The sequence below is a fragment of the Pleurodeles waltl genome, chromosome 10, assembly GCF_031143425.1.
Source record: "Pleurodeles waltl isolate 20211129_DDA chromosome 10, aPleWal1.hap1.20221129, whole genome shotgun sequence".
Taxonomy (NCBI): domain Eukaryota; kingdom Metazoa; phylum Chordata; class Amphibia; order Caudata; family Salamandridae; genus Pleurodeles; species Pleurodeles waltl.
In genome coordinates, this window is record NC_090449.1 from 147,401,947 (window position 1) to 147,427,509 (window position 25,563).

At 45.3% G+C, this 25,563-nt stretch overlaps 1 protein-coding gene across 5 annotated transcripts in view; it reads right to left on the reverse strand.

The window, feature by feature from the left end:
- Nucleotides 1-4,609: 4,609 nt before the first annotated feature.
- The window catches only part of DHRS7B (dehydrogenase/reductase 7B), a 152,349-nt gene continuing 131,395 nt past the window's right edge, over nt 4,610-25,563 (reverse strand). For all 5 annotated transcript variants that reach the window (XM_069210041.1, XM_069210042.1, XM_069210043.1 and 2 more), the window contains one exon: nt 4,610-9,985. In XM_069210041.1, the coding sequence (XP_069066142.1) occupies nt 9,780-9,985 (206 nt within the window). In that variant the 3' untranslated portion in view covers nt 4,610-9,779. The remainder of the gene's footprint in view (nt 9,986-25,563) is intronic.

Genomic DNA, 25,563 nt, shown 5'->3' on the forward strand with positions numbered 1-25,563 from the left:
CAGAGTCAGTCTCACCGAAACACAGGATAGAGGCTGCAATATCGGTATCATGGCTTGAATATCTTGGACTCGCAGCTCAGGAGGATAAGTCCAAAACTGCACTGGGTCCAGAACAGCTCTGATAAAAGGGAACATCTGACAGGGAGTTAGGAGTGACTTTGGCAAGTTTATAGTGGACCCCAGAGAATGCAGGAGGACTGCCATAGTTGGGAGGTGGAGAAAACAGCCTGCAGTGAGCCTGCATTCAGCAGCTAGTCATCAAGATAGAAGACTGACACCCCAGATCTGTGCAAATGAGCTGCGATCACTGCCATCACCTTGGTGAACACACAAGAGGAGTTGCTAAGGCCAAAGGGGAGCACGGACAACTGAAAAGGCTTATGGCCTACTGTAAACCTCAAGAACCATCTGTGGGCAGGGAGGACAAGGATATGAAAATAGCCATCCTGCAAATCCAACGCTACCATCCAGTCTTTGGTGTCCAGGGCAGACAAGACCTGATCCAATGTAAGCATCTTCTGGCCCTGGAACCTTTTTTTTGACCCCCTTGGGAAAGAGAGCCTTGGCTTCCTCATGGAGGAAGGACATATGATCCACTGTCAACGGTTCGTACGATGGAGGTATGGAGGGAGGAGTAGATTTGAAGGGGAAGGCATAGCCCCTCCGAACGATCTGTAAGATCCATCTGTTTGTTGTTATGGACTGCCAGTGGTGGAAATGATGGTGGAGTCAGCCACCAACTGCACCCCATGACCTTGAAGGGCAAGATTAGGAGGGCATAGAGGCTGTCGGGGGAGGGGATGGTGGCGGTAGCAGCAGACCACTGGCTTTCCGACAGAGAGTCTGTAAGGACCACATCCTCACCAACGCATAGGCTGGGAAGCACGTGTGGGACGGGAGCTGGGATAGGACTGGATGGTTGACCGCACCTTCTGAAGCTACAAAAGAAGCAAAAGTGAGGCTGTGGTTGATGCAGGGCAGCTGAGAGGCCCAAGGAGTTGGTTGTAGTTGACGAGTCCTTAAGCTCTCCAGCACCAGGTCTACATTGTCAACATCAAAGGATATGTCCGTGAGGGAAGCCTGGACATCCCCTGAAAAGCCAGATTTTCTCAAGCTGCTTGAGTTAGCCGTGATTAAACCACAGTTAATAGTGATTTGGCTGCTTCTCTCCCTTCCTTGACCCCTTGGGAGAAAGTGGCCCAGGCCTTGTCCAGGACCTGTGGGCAGCACCTGCGCAACCATCTCTCACAGTGCGTGGAAATAACGACCCATTAAGCATGCAGTGTTCACTGACCAAGACACAAGACTAGTGGAATAAAACATCTTGTTACCGAAGCTATCCAGCCTCTTGGATTCCATTATCTGAGGGAGCAGCAGATAACGCACCATGGGTAGTGGAAGCTAGGACCACCAAGCTTTCCAGGGTAGGGTGCTAGGTGAGGAAATCTGTGTCCCCTGTGCCGGGCAATGGCAGCGGGCAACCATGCTATTCACAGGAGGCCATGCGCTGGGCTCGGACCAAGTTCCCAGTAGGACATCTGTTAGTGTTTCATTAAAAGGGAACAGCAGTTCGGAGGAGGAAGTGCCCAGCTGTAGCACTTCGGTCAAGATGTTAGTCTTGAATGGCACCGAGGGAAACTCAAGCTTCGTACCTCAGCTGCCCTCTTCACCTCCATAACGTATGAAGCTTCCTCCTCCGTAGCTACAGTAGGGGGGAGAAAGCATGCCAGCATCTGGACACATGTCTAGTCCGATTGCATCGCCCAGTTCCCCCCACCAGTCCATGTCTTGACTTTTGTCTGGTATTCTAAATGGTCCAGCGACCACCTCCCATTCTTTCCGAGGCCTAGCCCTTCAGAATAGGGCTGAGGCACCGACCTAGGACACACGAGTCGTGTTGGCAACGGTAAACTCAGCTCCGGCTCCATGTCCAATTTGGAGTTCCAAAGGGGGTTGGTACCGCTGGTGGATGCCAGCAGCATTGGGTGTCAGGTCCGGCGCTCAGGAAGGTTGCATTGGCACAACTGGCACCAGTCGGGATCCCTGATCGGATCCATGGTGACCCATCGGAGCCGGGACTGAAGATGCTCAGGAGAGGTTGGCCCACTCAAAAATTAGGCGCATAGCCTTCTAAAAGTCTTTCATATAAACAGGGATCGTTCCAGCTCCTGGAATAGTTGGGAGGCGAAAGGTTGACGCAGGCGTAGTTCCGGAAAACCATGCGTTGAACGCCAATGCTCCTTTATTGCTTTACCCAACTCATGAGGAGAAGTCAAAGCACCCTTCGACTTCTTGTGCCTCTTACCTGAATGGCCAGAGCACTTAGATTGGGACGAAGAGGACTTGAGGCTCCTGGAGAGGTCTCGGGACCTGTCCCTTGACCAGGACTGAGACCTCCGAGGAGCCACCTGCTGGGCTGTTCGCAGCTTTAAGGACTGCTCCCTAAAGGCCCACGGCACCATGACCCAGCAGTGGGAGCACAACTTGGAGTAGTGGTTGCGCTCCAGACACCACAGACAGAAGGTGTGGGTCCGTAACCAACATGGCGTGGTGACTGGTGCCATATGGTTTAATATCTGTCTTCCTTGAGGACGTTTCCTCGATGGACTAGGAGGAAAAAAACCTCTGGAGCGGAAAGAAAAGAACGGACGTCAGTGTGCCAAGGTGGCGTCTATGCAGGTGACACGGAAGTCACTTCCGGTGCAGATGACGCTGCCACCACCACACGGAGCCAATCAATGCCACCTACCCGGGTGCAGAGATAGTGCTCACAGAAATCTTCCAGATCCAGTCTGGGGAAATTAAAAAGGTATGGAATCACAATCAAGAAGTCTCTATCAGATACTAATTTCTGTGGCTTTTCAACCCTATGCTTTATCCCAGCTAATCTTTAAACATGTTGACAGCTTTCATTACACATTACATACCAGTCAAGAAGTTACTTCATCGTTTAGGCGGCAATAATTTTTAAAGGATGTAACCCAATCCAGACCACCTTTCATACGGTCAATATTACTGACAGAAAAGAAAGATATAACATTCAAGCCAATTTTTTGTTTCAGATTCTACTCACCAGCAGCATCCTCACTAATACTTTGTAGAAAGTTTCTCTCTCTGCTCTGCATACACTCCTACATTCTTCATCTGCTTTGACAAGGCAGGTCTCACTGCTAACTCTTAAGAGCACTGCATTGCCACACTTCAATTCTAAAAACTTTGTGCGGGTTCCCAGTTTCATTGGTTTGCCTCTTTAATGAAGGCAACTTCTGCATGTGCACTGTTGTTCTGGCAGACAACTATAATGTGAAAATAATATGTCCATGCCTCCAGAGTGATAATTTGTTACTGAAGCAACCAGTACATCGAGTATGTGTATTCTGTTTGTCAACTTATATGTGAACAGTCTTCCACTACAGCACATCTGTGAACACTGCACTACAAGTCTACTGTGGCATCCCAAGTGGAAATGTAGCTCCTTGGATTAAAAAATGTAGTGCCTTTGATGGAAGTTATTTAATTGTGAACAGGAGTTTGCTCTTTTGTGGTAAAGGGACAAATATTTTTCATCATCTGTATGGGAGAAAGAAAAGTTGAATAAAGCAAGCAGGATTAAAACATTTGACTCATACAAAAAAAAAAACCTTGCTGGCGATTAGAATCCAGTGTTGCTTGATCATGTATACCTGCTTCCTGTCAATTGGTGACAACTGATAACGAGCCAAGTGTGTCTCTTACTTAGCTCAGACAGGTCCATCACCAATAGCACTGAACAGTCATGAGAAATGGTGAAGCCCTTGAGTAAACCTGTGTGAGGGTGCACTCTGCGTTGCTTGTAAGGGGATGAAAGGCAAACGAGGGAAGAAGATTAGATACTGGTAAAGAAACACCAATAACTAACAAGGAAGTGTGGTTGCATTGTGGGTCTCCTACCAACATGGGTTATTCCAAATCCTGAAATGTGTTTTCCAAGGATAATAGGATTTGTGAGAATGTGGTTTGCTAGAGTGTGTAGCATGAAACATGTTTTATCTTGTTTTGGATGCTGAGCATTCTATCAGTGAAGATTGTGAAAGTCTGGCACAGCCACAGGACTCGCTGTGGGAAATCCTATGTGTAACGTCTCGGTACCTCACTCCATGGGAATAATCGGGGTCCCCATACACCCCACGAAGAATATACAAATGTATATGCAGGGAATATGCAGATGTATATACAGGGAATAAACATACTTTAGTTTTGCATCTTCAGATGTTACTTCAAAAGCCTGCACTGGATTAAAAGTTTGCTGAATAGCCAGTTTAGGTTGATTTTACCTTCAAGGATAACTATGAGATGAAAATAAAAAAGGTAGCTGCAGCAGTGTGACCTTAAAATTAAACCAGACTCTTGCACCAACCGCAGGGTCATGTCAAAAGAAGTTTAAAGCATTATCAAATGGAGCTCAGATAAGAGTAAAGAATTATGGTGGAGGTCAATCAAGTTAAAGTAGGCAGCAGAGCGAGTAGAGCACCAGGCTGTCTTCAAGCGACGTGAAACTTATTTGTATAAAATGTATCAGAAGGGCATTACTGGTCTGAACCATGACACCAAGTGAAATGAAGAAAACTGCTGAAGGAAACTGCATTTTTATTCTCAGAAAGCCACAACAAAACATCAAGATGATCGAATAACCCATCTTCGACTGTCATTTAAGGACCACCACATCATTGTGGTGGTCATCATCTAGAGCTATACATTTATGCAACACATTCCTTATTCCAATAGTAACATCCTCCAGGATAGACACAACACATACAGTAGTTTGCCATGGATAGTCTTCTCTCCTGAACAAACATATTTATCATCAGTAAGACTGTCTCTGAAGAGGGTCAGCATGCTCTGCCCTCTAGATCCGTGCTAGATCTTGTTCTGCCTGACAAGTGAAACCTCTCTCCAAAAAGTATTTTGCTTACTCATTATAGAGATGAAGGATCAGGAAAGTAGAAGTGCTGGGGCTCCCTTCTATAGGAAGAAGGACTATGGATCGTCCCCCACCTCTTTACTTTTGGCCCTTCCAGAACTGCAGACACTGAGCAATGGCTGCGATGGAGGGGTTTTAGCTTCACCTACTCACTGTAATGACACTGTTTAACCTTGTCCACACGCAGATGGTGGGTGTGTGCATCCTCCCTCAAGTAATTTGGCAACAAAAGCATTCATACTTCAACGTAAGATGTAGTTGGCATTTGGAGACAACCACGCTCCTCCTTCACTTTGCATTGACTTCCAAGCCTTAACTGCCAGTCCCCCTTCTAAGGTACTTGTAGTTCAGTTCCTTTATTTCAGGACCAGGAACCTCCGACAAAATTCTGGTTTCATTAGTACTTCCATTTTCAACCTGACACTGTACATTGGACATAAACAATAACAGACTTCACATTTGTAAGTTGAAGCATGCCTTTCACAGGCCAAACTATGTACACTGCAACTCCCTTAATTGTATTCAAATTCATAATGTGGTGTGTTTATATAAACTTTGTTTATAATAATATATATTTTAATTTACAATTTTAAGCACAATAGGTTATGTTTTGCTATTTCTTATCAATGTTTCAGTAAAGTGTAACATCATACCGAGTGAAGGTGACTCAAATGTGTCCTTTTTAACAGTAAATATGGGCCTTAACTTTGGTATTTCTGTAGTTTGTGCCAGCAGAACCAAGAGGTTGCTCTAGGAGAGAACAGCTCCCATTAGTGTATGATCAAATCATCCCACATAAGTGATGGTAAGGCATCTGAGGAGCACATTACCAGATGTAGATTATGTCTTAGATGGCCACCTTTATAAAGTGACCACCGTGGGCACAACATTGCTGACCTACGTATGGCTGTTTAAGGCATTAAATATTTGTAGACCAATTTACAAAAAATGATCTGTTGATAAAATATTGTATTTACAATGAGCCTGTTACCAAAGGCTTCACCTTCACAAAGTTTGACTCAGATGAAAATACGCTCAATAGGGCTGACCCGAGATAAATTTTACTGGCATCTACTTTTTAAGAGACTTGAACTGTATCTCAAGTTTTGCAGATTAATCACAAGTTAATGCAGTACAACTCCCCAGCAGCAACAGAGTGTGTAAGGAAGCAAACGCATTCTCAGAAACTGTTGCAGTATTGTTGGCACACCCACCCCTCAATTACTAGAAATGTTTCAAATGGTAAATAGCCTAAAAATGCCCCATAATACTAATATTGGGGACATTCTCCTGATGAGTGGCTATCGTCAATTTTGACATGAAGGTGTGTGTGTTTTGAATGGCTACCTACAGACCTCAACATGCGCTCTCTTAACATACACATTACATTCTGTGGTGACTCATGCAGTCGAATCTTAAAGCCCTGCAACCTCTCCCTCCTGGCTAATAGAATAACATGTCCAATATGGTGGCGGACCGGAGCACTTCTGCAAAGCAAAATGAAAAAAATGAAAAACAATTTTGTAAAGCAAGGATGCATGTGCAACAAAGCTTCATTCCCTGCTCATGTTGGAATCTCCTTCGGTCAGATTCCTTGGCAAAAAGCATTTAACAGGTGGGAGGTCTGGATCAAGAGGAGGCAAGAGGGCTAGCAATTCAAGAGTCATTATAATGGGAGTCTAAAACTGGTCGCTGAGCCCTGTCCTTCAAACTAATAGGAAGATTGAAAGATTTGAAAGGTTTCTGATATAAGAGGAGTGCTGGCAGATAGCAGTGAAATTTCCTAACCCTAGGTAACAATATCCATCAACACAGCTATGCGTAATTGAATGATAGTTCTATAGTGGCTGTTTTGAAATTAGAAATGGTATTTACAAACAAATTCATCAAACCTGTAGCACAGAATGTGTTTATGTTATTTATTAGCCACTGAAACCGAACCCAGCTAAACCCAGCAAAACAGAGATCAAGGTGATTTGTGGCTCATTGAGTGCTATGCATCTGGCTGAGCTCAGTAGGCATGTTTAAATTCCTGCTCTAGAGGTGAAGAACTTAAATGAGCTAATGGATATAAAGTTGGCATTAGAAACATGAATACCTTAAACCTATAAGATCCATGCATTCGGTGCTTATTTGCTTGGACATCCCATTCAAGCCCCAATTATGGTACTCTGGATAGCCTTACACATGGCCCCCTTTTTCTGTATGAGAACCTTGGAAGAAAAATCATTTTAGAGCACTTAGCTATGATCACCATAGGCTCCAAAAACCTTCTTAGTCCTGGCTTAAAACCCATGGAAACATTTGCTTTTCCTGCAGAAAAACACTGATTATCAACTGACCTGGGAACAGGGCATATTGAAAACTGACCTGTTTTCAGTGTATTATGGTGCACGCTAACCCACCAAACAATGTATCTACTGTAGTGGTAGTTGGTCACCATTATGGATGGTTTAATAAAAGCCACTTAACACAACCATATCACCTTCTATATCTGCTGGAAAGCAACCGTGCTAATTGTGCATTTGCTGCTTGAAGACACTTTCTTATTTCCACTTCCTGTAAAGGATTGCCTATCCAGTTTAAATTAACACACATATTCATCACGAGTTATTTTGTATTCTTCCTCTTTCACCATGATTTGGGCAGTATCATTCAAATCAATATCATTCAAATCTGTCTAGAACAACTTTGAAAATCACTGTTTTCATCACACTCAAAACTGTTTGCATTGGTTAACTAATGCTGATCTGATTACTGTCACCAATTGTGCAGTGCTTTGTTCGCCATCATATGGCTATGCTCTTCTCTGTTTAACCAGAGGTAGCTACGGAGTCGGCATTGGTGAAGATTTTACAGGCAAAACATATGGCAATGAAAAGACCTATACTTATGGGTAAAAGTAGTAACTCATATTGTAGGCATGAAGAGCACTATTGGATGAGGCCCCCGTGGTGCAAAAACCTTGTTGCAACTACACACTGGTGAACTGCAAGTTCAGTCTGTAAAATTATGAACTGAAGAGTTAGTCACAAGTTTTCGTGGGTATATATGTCTACTACATATCTCAAGGGGTAGTCGTTCTGGATCAAGCCTCCAGGAAGGCACACTCTGCCTGCAGTAGCAAATGGCCATGGATGTTCCCTTGCATGAGCACCAATGAATCCCAGAAGATGACAAAAATATCCAACATCTATTGCACAGGGGAGGTTGATGTTTGAATCGATTCTCGTGGCCTGTGGTGAGGGTGATACAGATAATTCCAACACCTTCTACAAGATTCACCAAAGTGATAATTTGGGCGAGTGCCAGCGGTTTGGGAGCCAACCCAGATCTAGCAAAGACCGTTGCATCTGCTGGTGCAGGAATTACAGTTGCTTTCTGTGTTAATGCTGCAAATTGGCACCATCGGGTTGAATATGAGACAAATATGTGCCACATAGGCCAAATAAAACAAAGCTGAGGTGGATGTTGCTGAGAGTAGGTACCAGGTGCAAAACTAAATTTAGGGTTTAAATACACCTTGGTGTGAATTCGAGGTAGGTCGAATCACACACTTGGTCAAGACTCAGTATTACATTAACATGAAGCACTGGAAAAATCCTCATGTTCATTGTATCTGTACATATGGATTATCATTAGTGAAGTTGTTGCATAAGTGATCAGCCCTCTGAAGGAGCCCTTTCCCAGTATGGACAATCAGGTTAGACAGAACAGGTCACCAAACAGTGGAATTTGAAAATAATCACTTAGTTTCTACTCACATTATGTTTGTCTGACCACCTGTGTAGCAGGGGAATTCTTTTTTGCTGAATAGGTCTCATATAGGATGCATGCATGCATGTAGTGATCCCATTCACAGCAACCATATTATGTAAGGGTTAGCTTCCCAAATGTAGGCCCGAAACGACCAGCATTCTGTGAACTTGGTCAATGATACATACAGCCACTCAAAGCATTTTCACCAACATTTCAAAAGAGGAATTGTGATACTACTGGAGGAGAAAGGTGTGCACCACACCAGCTGTGAGCACAGTCAGAATTTCTACTCTAGTATCTTTCACAAGCAGACAGCAAGAAATAAAGCAGGAAGAAAAACAAAATGACCAATGGATGGACTACCAAGTACAAGGCCCACACAGTCTTTCTTACACTCATTCTTAAGACTAAAATACCAAGTTATTGCTGCAGTGCGGACTACGTTAACACACAGTTAAGGGCCTTGCTAGAGCTAACTTCAGGACTTCCGTTTGACCACCTGTGTATGTTAACACTTTGTAGAGTAGCAGCCACCAGGTGTGGGGCAAGTATGTCCAATCCTTTACCCTGCAAGTGGATTAGAGCTTTCTCACTCTACTTACAGTGAACTGATTGTTAACATAATTTGTATACACTAGATTTTCACACAAAATATATATATTTTAGCTTTCTAGGCAATAACATCACCATGTGCAATTCCTGCCCGTAGGCAGATCTTCAAGTTGGAGTATGGTATGCATGCACCTGAATGTTCCTATGGGATGAATGAAGTGTTAAATGTCTGTACTGTCCAGAGACTGCAGGAAAAAATCATTTTGTTAGCTCAATGTTTTATCAATATGGTATGTCTGGAGAAATGGAGACCTAGGGGGTCAAAAGACACCACACATGGATATCCAAATCCATACCAACCTCCTTTTTAAAAAAATAAAAACACAATAAGCTACATCCTGAATTCAGAAGTTACACAAAGCAATTTTTTGAATAAGGGATGCTGGGCAATTTACTTGATCCTTTCCAGTTGTGTTCTGAGCTGCGCATGGCAAGCTGAAAATACCTTCTAGGAGCCCTTGCTCTTCCTCTCTTTTTTGGCTCTGGAGGCCATGAGACTAAAAAAGACTTTGGGAGCTAAAGTTCGCAAGTAAACAGCCAGTGTGGGTAACAGCCCCGCCAGGAGAACATCCTTCTTCTTTTCACCGGTTGCTGAGAAGACTGCGAGGGCTACATCTGCTGCGCTCATGCCCTCTGCAGTACTCTTGTCCATAACTGCGAAGATAAGAGAACAGAACACTTTACTGCAGAATTGAAAACTGTACCAAACAAAAACCTAATCCTGGTGAAAACTTTGGTAAAGGCTAAATCCTTCTTAGTGCCTACTAATGAGATCTTCCAATCAGTGAGTGGTCTTACCAGTAGACATATGTTCGTAGCATGTAGTGCTGTGGATTCACATTCTGTACATAAGCTCACCATCTAATGCTGGGTTCGGAGTAGCACAACTTGTTTTTGTTCGAAGAAGGTTTTAAAGTCACGGGATCGTGTGACTCTTCTGGTACAATTCCTCTGCGCATGGGCATCGAGTCCTTTGTTAGATTGTTTCTCCGCAAGTGGGAGAATGGAGTAGTGAAAAAAAGTTAGGAGGATAGAAAAGTCCATGCAATTTATTTACATATGTACATTATTTATATATAAGAATAAACTGCAACATCTACACATGTCCGGGGAGGAAGGAGGGTGCATGTGAATCTACAGCACTACATGCCACGAACAGATGTCTACTGGTAAGTAACATTTTCCGTTCGATGGCATGTGTAGCTGTAGATACACATGCTGTGCACAGACTGTAAAGCAGTCCCTCCATAAAGCGGTGGCTAGTGTGCAGGGGTTGCAATTGTCTGAAAAAGTGTTTTAAGTACAGCTTGTCCAACATTTGCTCGTTGTCTTGTAAAGACGTCTACACAACGTTTTGTAAATGTGTGTGGTGTAGACCATGATACTGCTGTATAAATGTTAGCTATAGGTGTTACCCAAAAATGCCACAGGTGCACCTTTTTTTCCCTAGTGGAGTGTGCTCTAGGTGGTATAGGTAATTGTTGCTTATCTTTAGTACAACAAGTTTGAATACATTTGACTATCCATCACGCATTCGACTGTCCATATTCAACTACCACCTTTGTATGGTACCTCATCAACTGGATCTCAGACTGCACCAACGGCTTAGCCCCCATCAATAAACCCTCCAACAGACGCTCATCTAGGCAGGCCAACTGGTTCACCCCAGACCTCAAGGAGTCCTAACAAAACTGCAGACACCTGAAAAGGAAATGGCGCACCAACAAGACCCCCACCAACCTTCAAAAAAGCCTTAAACACACACCAACTCATCAGGACGACTAAGAGAAACGCCTTCCAGAAACGCATCAACAACACACACAACAGCAAAGAACTCTTCACGATCATCAGCTAACTGACCAACCCCAGAGCAAACTCAGAGCAAACTCCACAGAAATCCTCCCATCACAAGAACTCTGCAACAACCTCTCTACCTACTTCCACCACAAGATAGCAGACATCTAGGACAGTTTTCTGCCCCAGGACCATCCCACTCCCAACACCGTCATAGCCTCCACCGAAGCTCCACGAAACCCCCACCACCTACTCTGCTGGGCCAACATCTCAGACGAGGAAACCATGAACTCCATCCACTGCGGCTCTCTCTATGATCCCTTCCCCCACCACATCTTCAACAAAGCAAGTAGTACCATCGCCCCCAAGCTCCGGCACATCATCAACCGCTCCTTTGAAACCGTCACCTTCCCAGAAATCTGGAAACACACCGAAATCAAGCCCATACTGAAGATACCAGCCGCAGACCCAGATGACCTTAAGAACTTCCGGCCCATCTCTCTACTACCCTTCCCAGCCAAGGTCATCGAAAAGGCTGTCAAGAGACAACTTACCAAACACATCAAACTCTACAACATCCTTGACCCCTCTCAGTCTGGCTTCGAGAGAAACCACAGCACCAAGACCGCCCTCCTCGCTGCCACAAATGACATTCGCATCCTCCTAGTCAGGGCTGAGACTACGGCTCTCATCCTCCTCGACCTGTCCGCAGCCTTCGACACCATCTCCCACCGCACTCCACAGACTCGTCTCCATGACGCCGGCATCCGAGACAAGGCACTAGTATGGATCACCTCCTTCCTCTCCGACAGAACCCAAAAAGTCCGACTTCCCCCCCCCTTCTACTCAGAGGCCACCAAGATAATCTGCGGCGTCCCGCAAGGCTCCTCTCTAAGCCCCACTCTCTTCAACCACTACATGGCCCCCCCCTAGCTACCATCACCAGACACCACGCATTCAACATTGTCTCATACGCTGACGACACACATCTAATCATCTCCCTCACCAACAACCCGCACACAGCCAAAGCCAACTTCCACAACGGAATGAAGGCAGTCGCCGCATGGATGAAGGAGAGCTGCCTCAAGCTAAATACTAAAAAAACAGAAGTCCTCGTCATCTGCAACAATCTCTCATTGTGGGACATCTCCTGGTGGCCTACAGCCCTCCGGCTCCTACCAACCACGCCCACAACCTTGGATTCATCCTGGACTCATCATTCTCGATGAACCGTCAAGTCAGCGCAGTCTCCTCTGCCTGTTTAATCACCATGCGCATGCTTTGGAAGATTTTCAAATGGATCCCTACCGAAACCACAAGAACAGTCACCCAGGCCCTCGTCAGCAGCTGCTTGGACTACGGCAACGCACTCTATGCCTGAACCACCACCACAACTGTTGTTTGAGGCATCTGTTGTGAGAGTGACCTGAGGCACAGAGTCTACACTGGGCCGCCCTTTCATAAGGTTTGTGATATTCCACCAATGGAGAGATAAAGAGAGAGAGAAGTCTGGCGGTCCAACAACACTAGATCTTCCATTTTACCCTGTGCCCGAGACCACTGACGAGAGAGACACTGTTGAAGAGGACGCATATGAAGTCTGGCATGAGGCACTATGGCAATGCAACAGTTTCATAACTGTCAACATAAGGGTAGTACGCGCTCTACGGGCGACAAATGCGAAAACCCAGTCTTTATGCAAGAGCATAATTCATGCATTGTGTTTATATGCAGTTTTTAACCTTTTGCATTGCAGAGTTTTACCTTGAAACCACTATTAATGATGTTTGCAAATAATGTTCATTTGCAAGGTATTGTTGCAGGCTTACAGAGTGTATTCTCTTGGTGATCCTTGAGCAGGGCGGTTAGACGGAGGTCGGGCTGGGCCCCCTAACCCGTTCTAAAAGTCTCTTGAGTTTTGGGGCCTACTCGTGAAACTTTCAGAGTACGAGAATCATTGTTCTGATGCAAATCTTGGTATTCAGATCGGCAAAGGCTTGCGCGATCATTTCATGACATTTGCATAATCTTGTTTGAATCAGCAGTGTGTGCGATTCATTTTCTGCATTTAAACCTTAGTGTTCAGATCGCTGACAGAGTGTGCGATCATTTCATGGCATTTGCATATTCTTGTTTGAATCGGCAGTGTGCGCGATTCATTTCCCGCATTTAAACCTTGGTGTTCAGATCGCTGACAGAGTGCACGAACATTTCATGGCATTTGCATATACGTGTTGGAATCGGCAGTGTGCGAGATTCATTTCCCGCTTTTTAACCTTGATGTTCAGATCACTAACAGAGTGCGCAATCGTTCCATACAGAGTGCGCAATCGTTCCATGGCATTTGCATATTCTTGTTAGAATTGGCAGGGTGCGCGATTCATTTCCCGCATGTAAAATTTGGTGTTCAGATCGCTAACAGTGTGCGCGATCATTTCATGGCAATCAAAACTTTGATGTGTAGTGTTTCTTCAAATATTTTAAGAATTTTTCACAAACTTACAAAAACATGTATCAGTGGGTAAAGTCACACATTATTAAATCTTCATTCAGAATAGTGAAATATTAAAACGTTTCTCAAACTCAATTCCAGATTGCATATTCTCAAAGGAATCACTTTTATGTTGCTCTTAATGCCTCCTGGTCATGTTCAGCTGCTTTGCAGCACATTGAAATTTCCAATGCCCAAATTAAAATAACTCCATTTAATCTCCTCAGGCAATCTGACATTCCCCCCGTCAACTTCAAGTCAGGAAGCTGTTTGCAAAAACAGGGCTCCCTACGAATTCCCCACTTTGGTCTATAAGACCATTCACCCACAATGCTGCCCCACACCTAAACTCTTCCAAAATCTTTTGGTATCCCCCTTTAATGTGCTCCTTCAACCATAACCTCCTAACATTTTCTAAACTGCCAAGTGCCCCATGCCAAGTTAATAAATTAGAGCTTTTATATATAATATATATGATTCTGATACTAGAACTCTCTCCTTTACAAGCTGGGGGTTGCTCCTTCCTGCCTTGTTTTTAAGACTGCTCTGAAGGCATATATTCTTCTGACTGAAGGGCCAACTATGCCAATAGGATCCAAATAACTTAAGGTGTCGAAAAAGAACTACCCTGGCTTGCTGGACATCCTTCAAAACCCCTCTAAAACCTTGATGAGACGATCTAGCCTTCCATTTGAATGAACTATAACAACCTCAAATGGTGGAGTAATGCAAGTGAACATAAAGCGAAGGCACCCAAAGACAACTAGGCATCCAAACTCTATGGGAAAGATTTTGGTGTGCTGGCTCTCATGCCTATATGGCTGATCTGAGGTCACAATCGCTGACACAACTGAGCACAACAACTGAGAGAATCTGTGAGATAAGGCAGTTCTTCAATGACAAGATTAACGTTAGCTAGAAGTCGCACAGATTAGAAATGACAACCATGCCCCACCGCTTACGCAGTCATTAGTGGGTGGCACTGCAGTCCACATCTACTATGATAGTAGCAGGATAAGTGGGTAGCATAGGTTCTCATTACCCTAAAGAGGCTACTGGATTTGGGCAGTAGGATTGCATCGACTGTGGGTACTAAGTACAGTTCCACCACAGGTGACACCTGTCGGCCATTATTTGGGTTTTCCGGCTAACTAGCAGCGCCTCATCTCTACCCAAGAGCAGGGATGACTGTGGCAACCTGGCGCATGACAAGAAAGACTCCTCATGGGAATCGTGGTTGATCAGATCTCATCCCTTTCTCTCAGTTACGTTAGTCTCACACAGGCAAGGACAAACAGAGGCAGAATATAGTTCAATAAGGATTTATTGAAGTAACTGCATCTTGGATATAATGACATGTATTGCAATAAAAGCAAAGTTGTGACAAGGAGAGTGAAACACAGAACCAGTCCCACCATACGGTCACTGGGAGTGATATATAGTTCTCCTGCCTAAGATATGTTAGAGCACAGCATAATAAGCCCTAATCTGCCCTTCAGGTTTCCCCCCTAGGAAGACATCATCCCTCAGACCTGAGCAAGGAAGCCTGTAGAAACACTGTCCCCAGGTAGGCCAGGGGTTCGGCAGTCTAAGCAAGCAGCTGTAGCGAGGCAATCAGCATGCAATCGTGGCCATCTGGCTGGAATCTCCCTTCCATGTATGGAACAAAGGAGTGTTTATATAATAAAAACAGTTCACATTATAAGAAAAGGTGCCCACATAGAAATGCATGTGTTTCTGTGAATGTTGGAGACATAGCATACCACTTTTGCCGGCAACCCCATATGACTGCAGCCTTGAAGAAAGCCCAAAGTGAAATGAATGTCTTACTGAGAACGTGATGCTTTCCTAGGCAAAATAACAATTAGATGGAGAAAAATAAAACAATACCGCAAATGTGGCTATTGCTAGAAAAATAAAGCAATGCTGAATAAAATGTAACTAGGCTAAAGTGCACACCGGCAGGCCTAGTTTTCTAAAATAATGTGTCTAAAATACAGCTAAAATAGCTATACTACAGGTGTGTGGGGAGAAGCAATGAAAAAAAAGAGTTAATTGGTGAGACAAAGGCAGACTAAGGTCCAAAGCAACAAAGCACCAGTGATGCCACATGCAAGTGGATTCACTGGCCATACACCCCACCTGATAAAAGAGGAACCAAAGCAAGTGGGCATGGTCTAAGGGGGATGGGTGTTAGAAACCAATGAGTGGCTGCTAAGACATGCTGAGGAGAAAAGAAGCAAACAGCTATTATGGGAAGAAGTGAGGAGACTACATCAGAGCTTCCAGAAGAGATAGCACAGAGACCTAACCAGATGAATAAGGGGCTGGTTTCAACAAATACAAACATGGGATCATCTGTATGAGTAATGACAGAAATCACCAGTACATTCCAGGTACCGGAGGGAGCAGATAAAAGAAGGCTGGAGATTGTTTCAATTCAATAAACAAGATACAATGGCTTCACACACCCTAATAATTGTGGTTAGTATTACAGGTCTGGGGCTCAGCAATTTCCAGTTGTAAAATAAAGAACAATAGAAACATCAAATAATCCAACTAATATGTAGTAAACATTTGACTGTCACAACTTCTTGCAACATATGTTCCATATTTCAGTTAGACTAGAGCTGCTGAAATTCAAAAGATTTTCCCAAAACCCACGACTGTAATTGTTTGAAAATTGCCCTTTCTGCAGGGTCACCCTGGATTTTGTCTGCCTTTTGCAGAACCCTATTGTTGCTGGCTCTACAACTCTGTGCACTTTACCCCTGCCAACCAGAGGTAACATACTTGTGCTCTCCCTTTCAATATGAGGAAACTGGTATATATACAGGATTGGCATATTTAACTTGCCCATAAGTACCTAGTGTATGGTACCAAGCTGTTCCCGGGGCCTGTAAGTTAAATGTCACAAGTAGACTGCAGCACACATTGCACCATCCACTGAAGTGACAATGGAACATGATTGCAGGCCTTCCGCCAATAGCATGGCAATGCAGGTTTTAACTGCAAATTCGATCTGTCAAAATGACCCCTTCTGACAGACCTACATCCTTCTTTTAAATAGTTATTTCTCCCCAAATTAAGGTTAATGATCAATTAAGGCAGGGTAATTAAAAGTAGGACATGTAAAGGTTAATGTTAAACTTGTCCTTCCAGCACCTCAAAACTATTTTCAATGTAGCAGGGTTGGCTGACGTATAGGACAACAATGAGATACCATATTAATGTTAATGAATGTTATCTCTGCCTAGGAAACAGCTACGAATTACATTTTTGGACTTTTTGAAATATTTATTACAAAACCTAAATCTTCAGTGAAGTCATATTTCTAATAAATATTTTTTTTAAACTTACTTTTAAAAAGTCACATTTGCCCTGCTTGACATCATTGGAAGCTAAATTATATCTTGCACTCTCTCTCTCCTTTCTGCCAGCCAGTAATTAGCATTTCAAAGGGTATGAATGAGGTGTGAACTTACTCCCTGGAAAGGGACAAAAGGTCTTGGATTTGTGTGTGTGATGGGAAGTGGTTGCTATTGTGCCCTTGGCAGGATGGCCTATAGGCTGGACCCAAGGACTTGATTAACTTCAAGATACCTCCCCTGTCACAAACGAACAAGTTACTTACCTTCGGTAACGCTTTTTCTGGTGGATACACTAGCTACCTGTGGATTCCTCACCTTATGAATTCGTCCTTGCGTCAGCATCCGACGGAAAGTCTTCTTCCCAGCTGTCCACGTCGACGAGGACGTCATAATCGCACAGCTCCACGTGACTCCGTATGACGTCAACGTGTCAATAAGAGGTCCTCGTCGGCGTACGGACGTCAGTTTCACCTCGTTTTTTACGTGCCTTTGAGGCGAACAGGTGAGAACCGATCCATCAAAATCCATAAAGAAAGATATATATACACACACACACACACAATAACATTTTCCATTGAGCTCATATATTTACATAGATACATAAAAATACACACATATATATATATATATATATATATATATATATACATATACACACACACATATACATATATACATACATACATACAAAAATAAATATATCTCCAGATAAGCAAAAATCAACCACTGCAAGATAACTGTCAAATCAGGCAGGCAACGGGGAGGCGGGAGGGACTGTGAGGAATCCACAGGTAGCTAGTGTATCCACCAGAAAAAGCGTTACCGAAGGTAAGTAACTTGTTCTTCTGATGGATACAACTACCTGTGGATTCCTCACCTTATGAATAGAGTCCCAAAGCTGTACCACACTCGGTGGTGGGTGCCCGCCTGATTACACCAAGAAGTCTTGCAATACCGAACGAGCAAAATGACTGTCCCTACTCACTTCAGAGTCCAAACAATAATGTTTTACAAATGTATGGAGGGACGCCCAAGTTGCCGCTTTGCATATATCTACTAATGGAACTCCTCTCGCTAGGGCCGAGGAAGCAGACTTAGCCCTAGTAGAATGGGCCCTGATACCTTCAGGAGAGACTTTCTTCGCCAGAGAGTAATACATTTTTATACACAAGATGACCCACCTGGAGAGTGTTAGTTTCTGGACCGCTCTGCCCTTTCGCTGTCCAACATACCCTACGAACAGCTGATCATCCAATCGAAACTCAGCGCCCTCTTAGGGTCCAGCCTATGGAGCCTCTCTTCATCTTTAGAAGGGTGGGGAGGAGGGTAGAACGATGGAAGGGTAATAGACTGCCCTATATGAAAAGGAGTGACAACTTTTGGCAGAAAAGCCGCCCTGGTTTTCAGCACCACTTTATCAGGGAAAAACGTGGTAAAAGGAGGTTTAACAGAAAGGGCTTGAAGCTCCCCAACCCTCCTAGCAGATGTGATCGCAATTAAGAAAACAGTCTTTAAGACCAAGTATCTCAACGGACATGAATGCATGGGCTCGAAAGGCAAACCCATCAAAAACTTTAATACCAGATTCAAGTCCCACTGAGGCATGTGAAAGGGCGTGGGAGGAAACTTATTGACTAAACCTTTAATAAACCTATTTACAATTGGAGATTTAAACAAAGAAGGTTGGTCCGGAAGGCAAAGAAAAGCAGACAGAGCCGCCAAATAACATTTAACCGTAGATACCGTGCAGCCTTTCTTTGCTAAACTAAGAGCAAACAAAAGAATATCAGAAAGGTGGGCCTTCAAGGGATCTTTTTGATTCTCCCCACACCAAACCACAAATCTTGCCCACCTGCCGGCATAAATGGATTTAGTGGAGTGTCGCCTGGACGATAGAATAACATCCACTACATCCGGTGGGAGAGAAAACGAACTCAGGTTGCCCCGTTCAATCTCCAGGCATGAAGGTGCAGGCTCTGGAGGTGGGGATGTAGAATCTGCCCCTGCGACTGTGAGAGGAGGTCTGCCCTGAGCGGGAGACGGAGCGGAGGGCACTGAGAGAGTTGAAGCAGGTCTGTATACCATACCCTTCTCGGCCAGTCCGGTGCCACCAAGATGACTTGGGCCCGGTCTTGACGAACCTTCCTCAGAACCCGAGGAATCAAGGGAATGGAGGGAAACGCGTAAAGCAACTGGCCGCTCCAAGACATCTGAAACGCATCCCCCAATGCTCCTTGCAACAGATACTGGAGGCTGCAGAACAACAGGAATGCGCATTCTCTTGAGTGGCGAATAAATCCACCTGAGGAGTACCCCACATCCCAAAGATGTGGAGGACCAGGTCTGGATGGAGACGCCACTCGTGATCTATCGAGAGGTGACGACTGATCGTCCGCACGTACATTCAGAACTCCGGCCAAATGATTCACTATTAAGCAAATCTGATGGTCCTGAGCCCAGGACCAGAGTCGCAGGGCTTCTCTGCAAAGAAGGTACGACCCTACTCCTCCCTGCTTGTTTATATACGACATTGCAGTAGTGTTGTCTGTTAAGATTGGAACTGATCGACCGCAAAGGAAAGGGAGGAAGGCCTTGAGCGCCAAATGTACCGCCCGCAATTCCAACAGATTGATATGCAACATCTGTTCCGCTGGAGACCAATGACCCTTGATCTCCAGGTCCCCCCGATGAGCTCCCCACCCTAGAGTGGAAGCATCCGATATCACTGTGGCCACCGGAGGTGGCAGTGGAAACGGTTTTCCTTGGGAAAGGTTGCCGTCCACTGTCCACCAATTAAGTTCCGCCACAGCGTCCTTGGAGATCTTTATTGAATCCCTGAGATCTCCTTTGTGCTGGAACCACTGCCTGCGGAAGCACCACTGAAGAGCCCTCATATGCCAGCGAGCGTGATTGACCAACAGAATGCAAGAAGCAAAACAGACCTAGCAGGCGTAAGACCTTGAGGACTTGAACTGCCGCTCCAACTTGAAACAATGGAATCAGCGCTTGAATGTCCCAAACCCGCTGAGGCGGGAGGTAGGCCCGAAACATTGTTGTGTCCAGTACTGCCCCTATGAACAGGAGGCGTTGAGAGGGCTCCAGGTGAGATTTGGGCACATTTACAGAAAAACCCAGATCGAACAACAATTAGGTTGTCATTCGCAGATGAGACAACACAAGCTCTGGAGACTTGGCTTTGATCAACCAATCGTCCAGGTAGGGAACAACTGCTATTTCCCTCCTTCTGAGATGTGCTGCAACAACCGCCATCACCTTCGTAAAAACCCGAGGTGCTGAAGTAAGTCCAAACGGAAGGACCGCAAACTGGTAGTGTTGCGTTCCGACCACAAACCGGAGATACTTCCTGTGCGACTTGATTATCGGAACATGAAAGTACGCATCCTGCAAGTCGACAGACAACATCCAGTCTCCTTTGTTCAACGCCAATTGCACCTGCGCTAGCATTTAGAATTTTTCCTGCTTGAGGAACAAATTCAAAAACCTCAAGTCTAGGATCGGCCTTAAACGACCGTCCACTTTGGGAATCAGGAAATCTTGAATAACACCCCTGACCCCTTTCCTGCAACAGCACCAACTCTATAGCGCCCTTTGCCAACATGGTTACAACCTCCTGTTGCAACAACAGAAGATGGTCTTCTGAACAAAAGGAGGGACGGGGGGGAAAGGGAGGAGGGAATTCCTGAAAGGGGAGAGCATAACATTTTTCCACAATTCTTAGCACCCACGAGTCTGTTGTAATCGACTTCCATTTCTGCAGAAAAAGACTCAATCTTCCCCCTACAGGAGAAGTATGGATGATAAAGTGGGGAAAACTAGGGCTACTTCTGCTGTTGTCCACCAGAGGAGGATGATGAAGATGACAGCTGCTGGGCTGGCCCTCTAGCTCTACCCCTACCCCGCCCTCTAAAGGCATGATAGGGCGGATTGGCAGGCTGCTGGGCGAAGGACTGCGACCTCCGAAAGGCAGAGCCACGAGTGAACCCCCGAAACCTGCGAAAAGGTCTGTAAGAAGTTGCAGAGGTCTGTAAGCCTAAGGACTTAGCTGTAGCCCGACAGTCCTTAAACCGTTCAAGGGCAGAGTCAGCCTTGTCCCCAATCAGCTTTTCCCCATCAAATGGTAGATCCATTAAGGTGGATTGAACATCCGAAGAAAAACCAGAGGACCTTAACCAGGCATGCCTCCTAGTAGCCACAGATGTTCCCATGGCCCTGGCTATCGAATCCGAAGTGTCCAGGCCAGATTGTATAATTTGTAGAGCAGCCGCCTGCGCATCCACAAAAAGGGATCCAAACGACCTTTCCATCTCCTGTGGCAGATCCTTTGCCATCTCCTTAGCGGAGTCCATAAGGGCATGGACGTATCTGCCCTGCACACAGGTAGAATTAGTAGCCTTAAGCTCCATACTGCATGATTATAAGATCTTCTTAGAAGACTGCTCCATCCTCTTGGACTCCCTATCAGTTGGGACTCCAGGGAATGTTCCAGGAGCAGACTTCGCGGAACATGACGCCTGGACTACTAAACTCTCCGGAGTTGGATGTCGTGATAGAAAAACCGGATCTCCTGGTGCGCCCCTGTCTCCTCGCCACTGCCCTGTTCACTGCAGGAGTTGTTACCGGCTTCTTCCATAAGTCCAAAATAGGCTCAGTTAAAGCCTCATTGAAAGGCAGCAAAGGGTCAGCACTGGACGAAGAGGGATGCAGTACCTCTGTGAGCAGGTTTGTTTTCACCTCCACCACAGACAAAGGCAAGTCGAGGAACTCTGCTGCCTTCCTTACCACTGTATGGAAGGAAGCGGCCTCTTGTGTAAACTCCCCCGGAGACGCAATGTCCCACTCCGGGGAAGTATCCAGACCACTTGCAGTGGCTAGACCCTGGAACTCATCCGAAGGCTCAATCTCTCCTTCCTCCAGCTGTCTATATTCCTCCTCCTCAAAGTCTTAATGCCTTCCTATGAGATCGAAGATGTGTCTCAAGGCCCGGCGTCGATAAAGAGTCCATAGATGCCGACGACTTCGAACCTCAAACATGCCCAGGAAGAGATAGATGACTCCTAGTCTCACCCGGCGCAAGCACCGGCGCCGACACGGAGTCCAACGAAGACCTCCGCGGAGTCGGTTGGCAGGAATGCGATGGAGCCGGTCTGGAAGGAGACATCATCGACGTTGGATGGTGCAGTGATGAAGTCGGCTGACGTGATGGAGGATCCACCGTCACAAGTGGTGAACTCCCGCTAGGGGATACCCTCGGCACCAAACCGACAGTCTCCGTAGGGCAAAAGGGCATGAATGGAGCCTCCTTGTACGGCGCCAGAGAGCCCAAATCAAACGCCAATGGCCCTGTGGGACCCGCCAGTGCACCAGCAGGGGCCATGGATTGAAACACGGCATACACTGCATTAAAAAATGTAGCCGGATCCGTCCCTGGAGCCGGGAAAGCCGGGTATTGTTGAGCAGAGGTCTGCTGTACATCATGCTCCCTTGACGCCGGCAAAAATTGAGGGCTACGATGAACAACCTCAAAGACAGATGGCGCCGGCGATAACTCCGGACTCCTGGGCTGAGGCGTCACAGTAGGGCTCATCTCCCATGTCTTCTGGCGTTGAGAAGACCGAGACCTCGACCGGCTCCGCTCCGACCGGCGCAGAGAGTCATGACGGCACCGAGAGTCATGATGACGCCACTTCTTATGCTTCTTGGGTGAAGCATGGGCGGAATCCTTTTTATGGCCCTTTTTCTTCGCTTTTGCTAGGAAAAGCTTCGCCTCACGCTCTTTCAGAGCTTTTGGATTCATGCTCTGGCACGAAGAGCATCCTTCCACATCATGCTCTGAACTAAGGCACCAAATACAATCCGAATGGGGGTCGGTCACTGACATCCGACACCCGCATTCTCTACACGGCTTGAAACCGGACTTTTTTGGAGGCGACATTGTAACCACCAAAAAGCGCTATAGTTATCAACAAGCCAGGAAGAAAAAACGTTGGCGTCGAAGGCACGGAAAAAAGGAAACTGACGTCAGTACGCCGACGAGGACCTCTTATTGGCACGTTGATGTCAGACAGAGTCACGTGGAGCCGTGCTATTATGACGTCCTCGTCGACGTGGATAGCTAGGAAGAAGACTTTCCGTCGGATGCTGACGCAAGGACGAATTCATAAGGTGAGTAATCCACAGGTAGTTGTATCCATCAGAAAGGTATAGCTAACACACAGACCTGCACCCTTCTATTATCTGCCCACCTTAGCCAGACCAGCTTCCATCACAGGGGGCCTCTTGTTGACAACAGTGTCAGATTCTGCGTGTAGTGTCAAGATCTGCTTGACAGGTCTACAGGGTTTTTTTTATATGACAAGAAGGGCAAATTCAAAGGAGGGAGTCACAATGCTAAAACCATTTGGATGTATGTATTGTCTGGTTGCTGAAAGCTCAGCTTTGTCTTACCATATTTCTGTCTCAGAGGGTGTTGTAGGTACAGGAACTGAATTTTGGTTTTATCACTGGGATTACCACAGTACACGCCCCATGCACAGCCAAGCCCTCAGAGCCCAAGTTTGGTGTGGCCCAAGATTTTAACCATCTTCAAAATGTCCATAGTAGGTAGGGTTAGTCCCAGGAACCTTTACCCCATTGGTCAGGTGACCTTAGTGGTCATTCCCACCCACTAGCTCGAGCCAAGCATAAATGTGGCATTCCTAGGCATCTACCTCAGAACACCCTTGGACCAGTGTAAAATCTGAACCTGATGTCTGAGACCTGAAAAGACCCCAGAAGACTGGAGCTGCTCTGCTTCTTGTCCTACCTAGGACAAAGAAGTGGACTCCAAGGGTCATTAGACTGACCTTCTGTTACAGCTACAGGGACACACCAAGCTTCATGGGCCCCTTCCCTGCACATTCCCAGTTGGCCAATGGCAATTGGACTTGGACCCGATTCTCTATTTACCTTTGTCTGCCACCCTGTGAGTGTCTAAATGCCTCCCTAGAGATCCTGGGCGGGTCGGGGGGAGCTTGGAAGTGTGCTACTGTGGTGAATTGGGACATATATGATTAAAGTGAGGAGGTAAAATCTTTGACCTGGATAAACCTGGTTAGTGAATCCAACTCATGTTCCATCGCGGTCAGCATCAAGTTGTTCCCTGGTCCTAATCTACTGCGACCATTCACTAAGACTGGCACTTAATGCTTCTTGGTGCTATTTCTACTTAAACTTTTCAGTATTCAAATCTTCGGTTTCCACTTATTGGATTTTTGTCATTTGGTGTCATTTTGTTTATTACATTTTACTCCATTTTTTTATTTCATTTTGTGACTTTTCATTGCTTAGCATTTCAACTTTATTACTGTTTTAATACTGCACAAATACTTTGCCTTCTAGTGAAGTTATGCTATAGCTACCAGGGAGTTGAGTTCAGGTTTATTAAGTGATTTTAGGGGTTTAACCAGACAAGGACTGTGCTTATTATTTAAGGTGGGTACTCTCATTCTGTCAATTATTAACCCAAGTAGGGGAACATTGCATTTTTATTCTTTTACTCTTGAAGACCAAGATTCCAACCAAGGAGTTCCTTTGAAGACCCAGTGCATATTGTGTTTTAGCAGAATAGAAGGCAACAATTACTACTTCTATCCCGTGGAGAACAGGGCACGGAATGAGTGGTAGTGCACCGTGTTTTCAGTGTTGGAAGCGGGAGACAGTCACCTGCCACTTGTGCACCCTTTGGTTCAACTGGATAAAGGTTACACTGGTCTACAAGTAGCACCCGTTTTTACTGGTTTTGAGCATCTCCCCTCTCCCTTGGGTAAGGCAAGAAGCTTTGGGACACAAATCACTCCTGGCCCTTGGCAAAGAGGAAAGTAATTAATAAACATGTTCCCTGGTCTTATGTGAGGTGAGGGGAGGGGAGCAGAGGCCTGTAATGCAGTCTGGAGTGAGTAGGCGAGGGAGGTTGCATTTTGCACTCCCCCATAGTTTCTGGTTGTCACATGTATGAAAATGGGTGTAATGCTTATGATTTAGTTAATTAACTTTTATATATTTAGTTTGTTAATTTTAATGTGAAATGGTGTATATGTTTTAAAAACTTCATGCTAGCTACAGAAGAGGAGTTAGTACGGCAAAGCTCTGACACGAGGTGAAGGCAGCATCCTAACTTGAGAAATTCATGCCTTTGCTCTAACTTTTATAGCAAAGTCACTGTTAACATATAAGGCACATTTAACTCCATTTCATCCTTAGTTCCCTTAGAGAATACATACACAGACGTTACATTTTTACCAGACTGATGTCATCATTGCAAAGCAGTCTGTACAATTTAACAACTGTTGCCAGTTCAACTGAAGTCACTGCCACTTACGTACATGAGTTGGAACAGGGTCATGTAACAGGAAGACTTTTTAAATCCAGTTACTCTTAAATGACATGTAAAGCATACCACAGCAGGAGCAGGTTGTTCTCCCTGCTCAGCTCCTCATATCTCACCCAAATATTTCACAGGCCTAGAATACTGACCCCATCACTCCATTGTAAGGGGCCCAGCTGACTCACTTAACCTA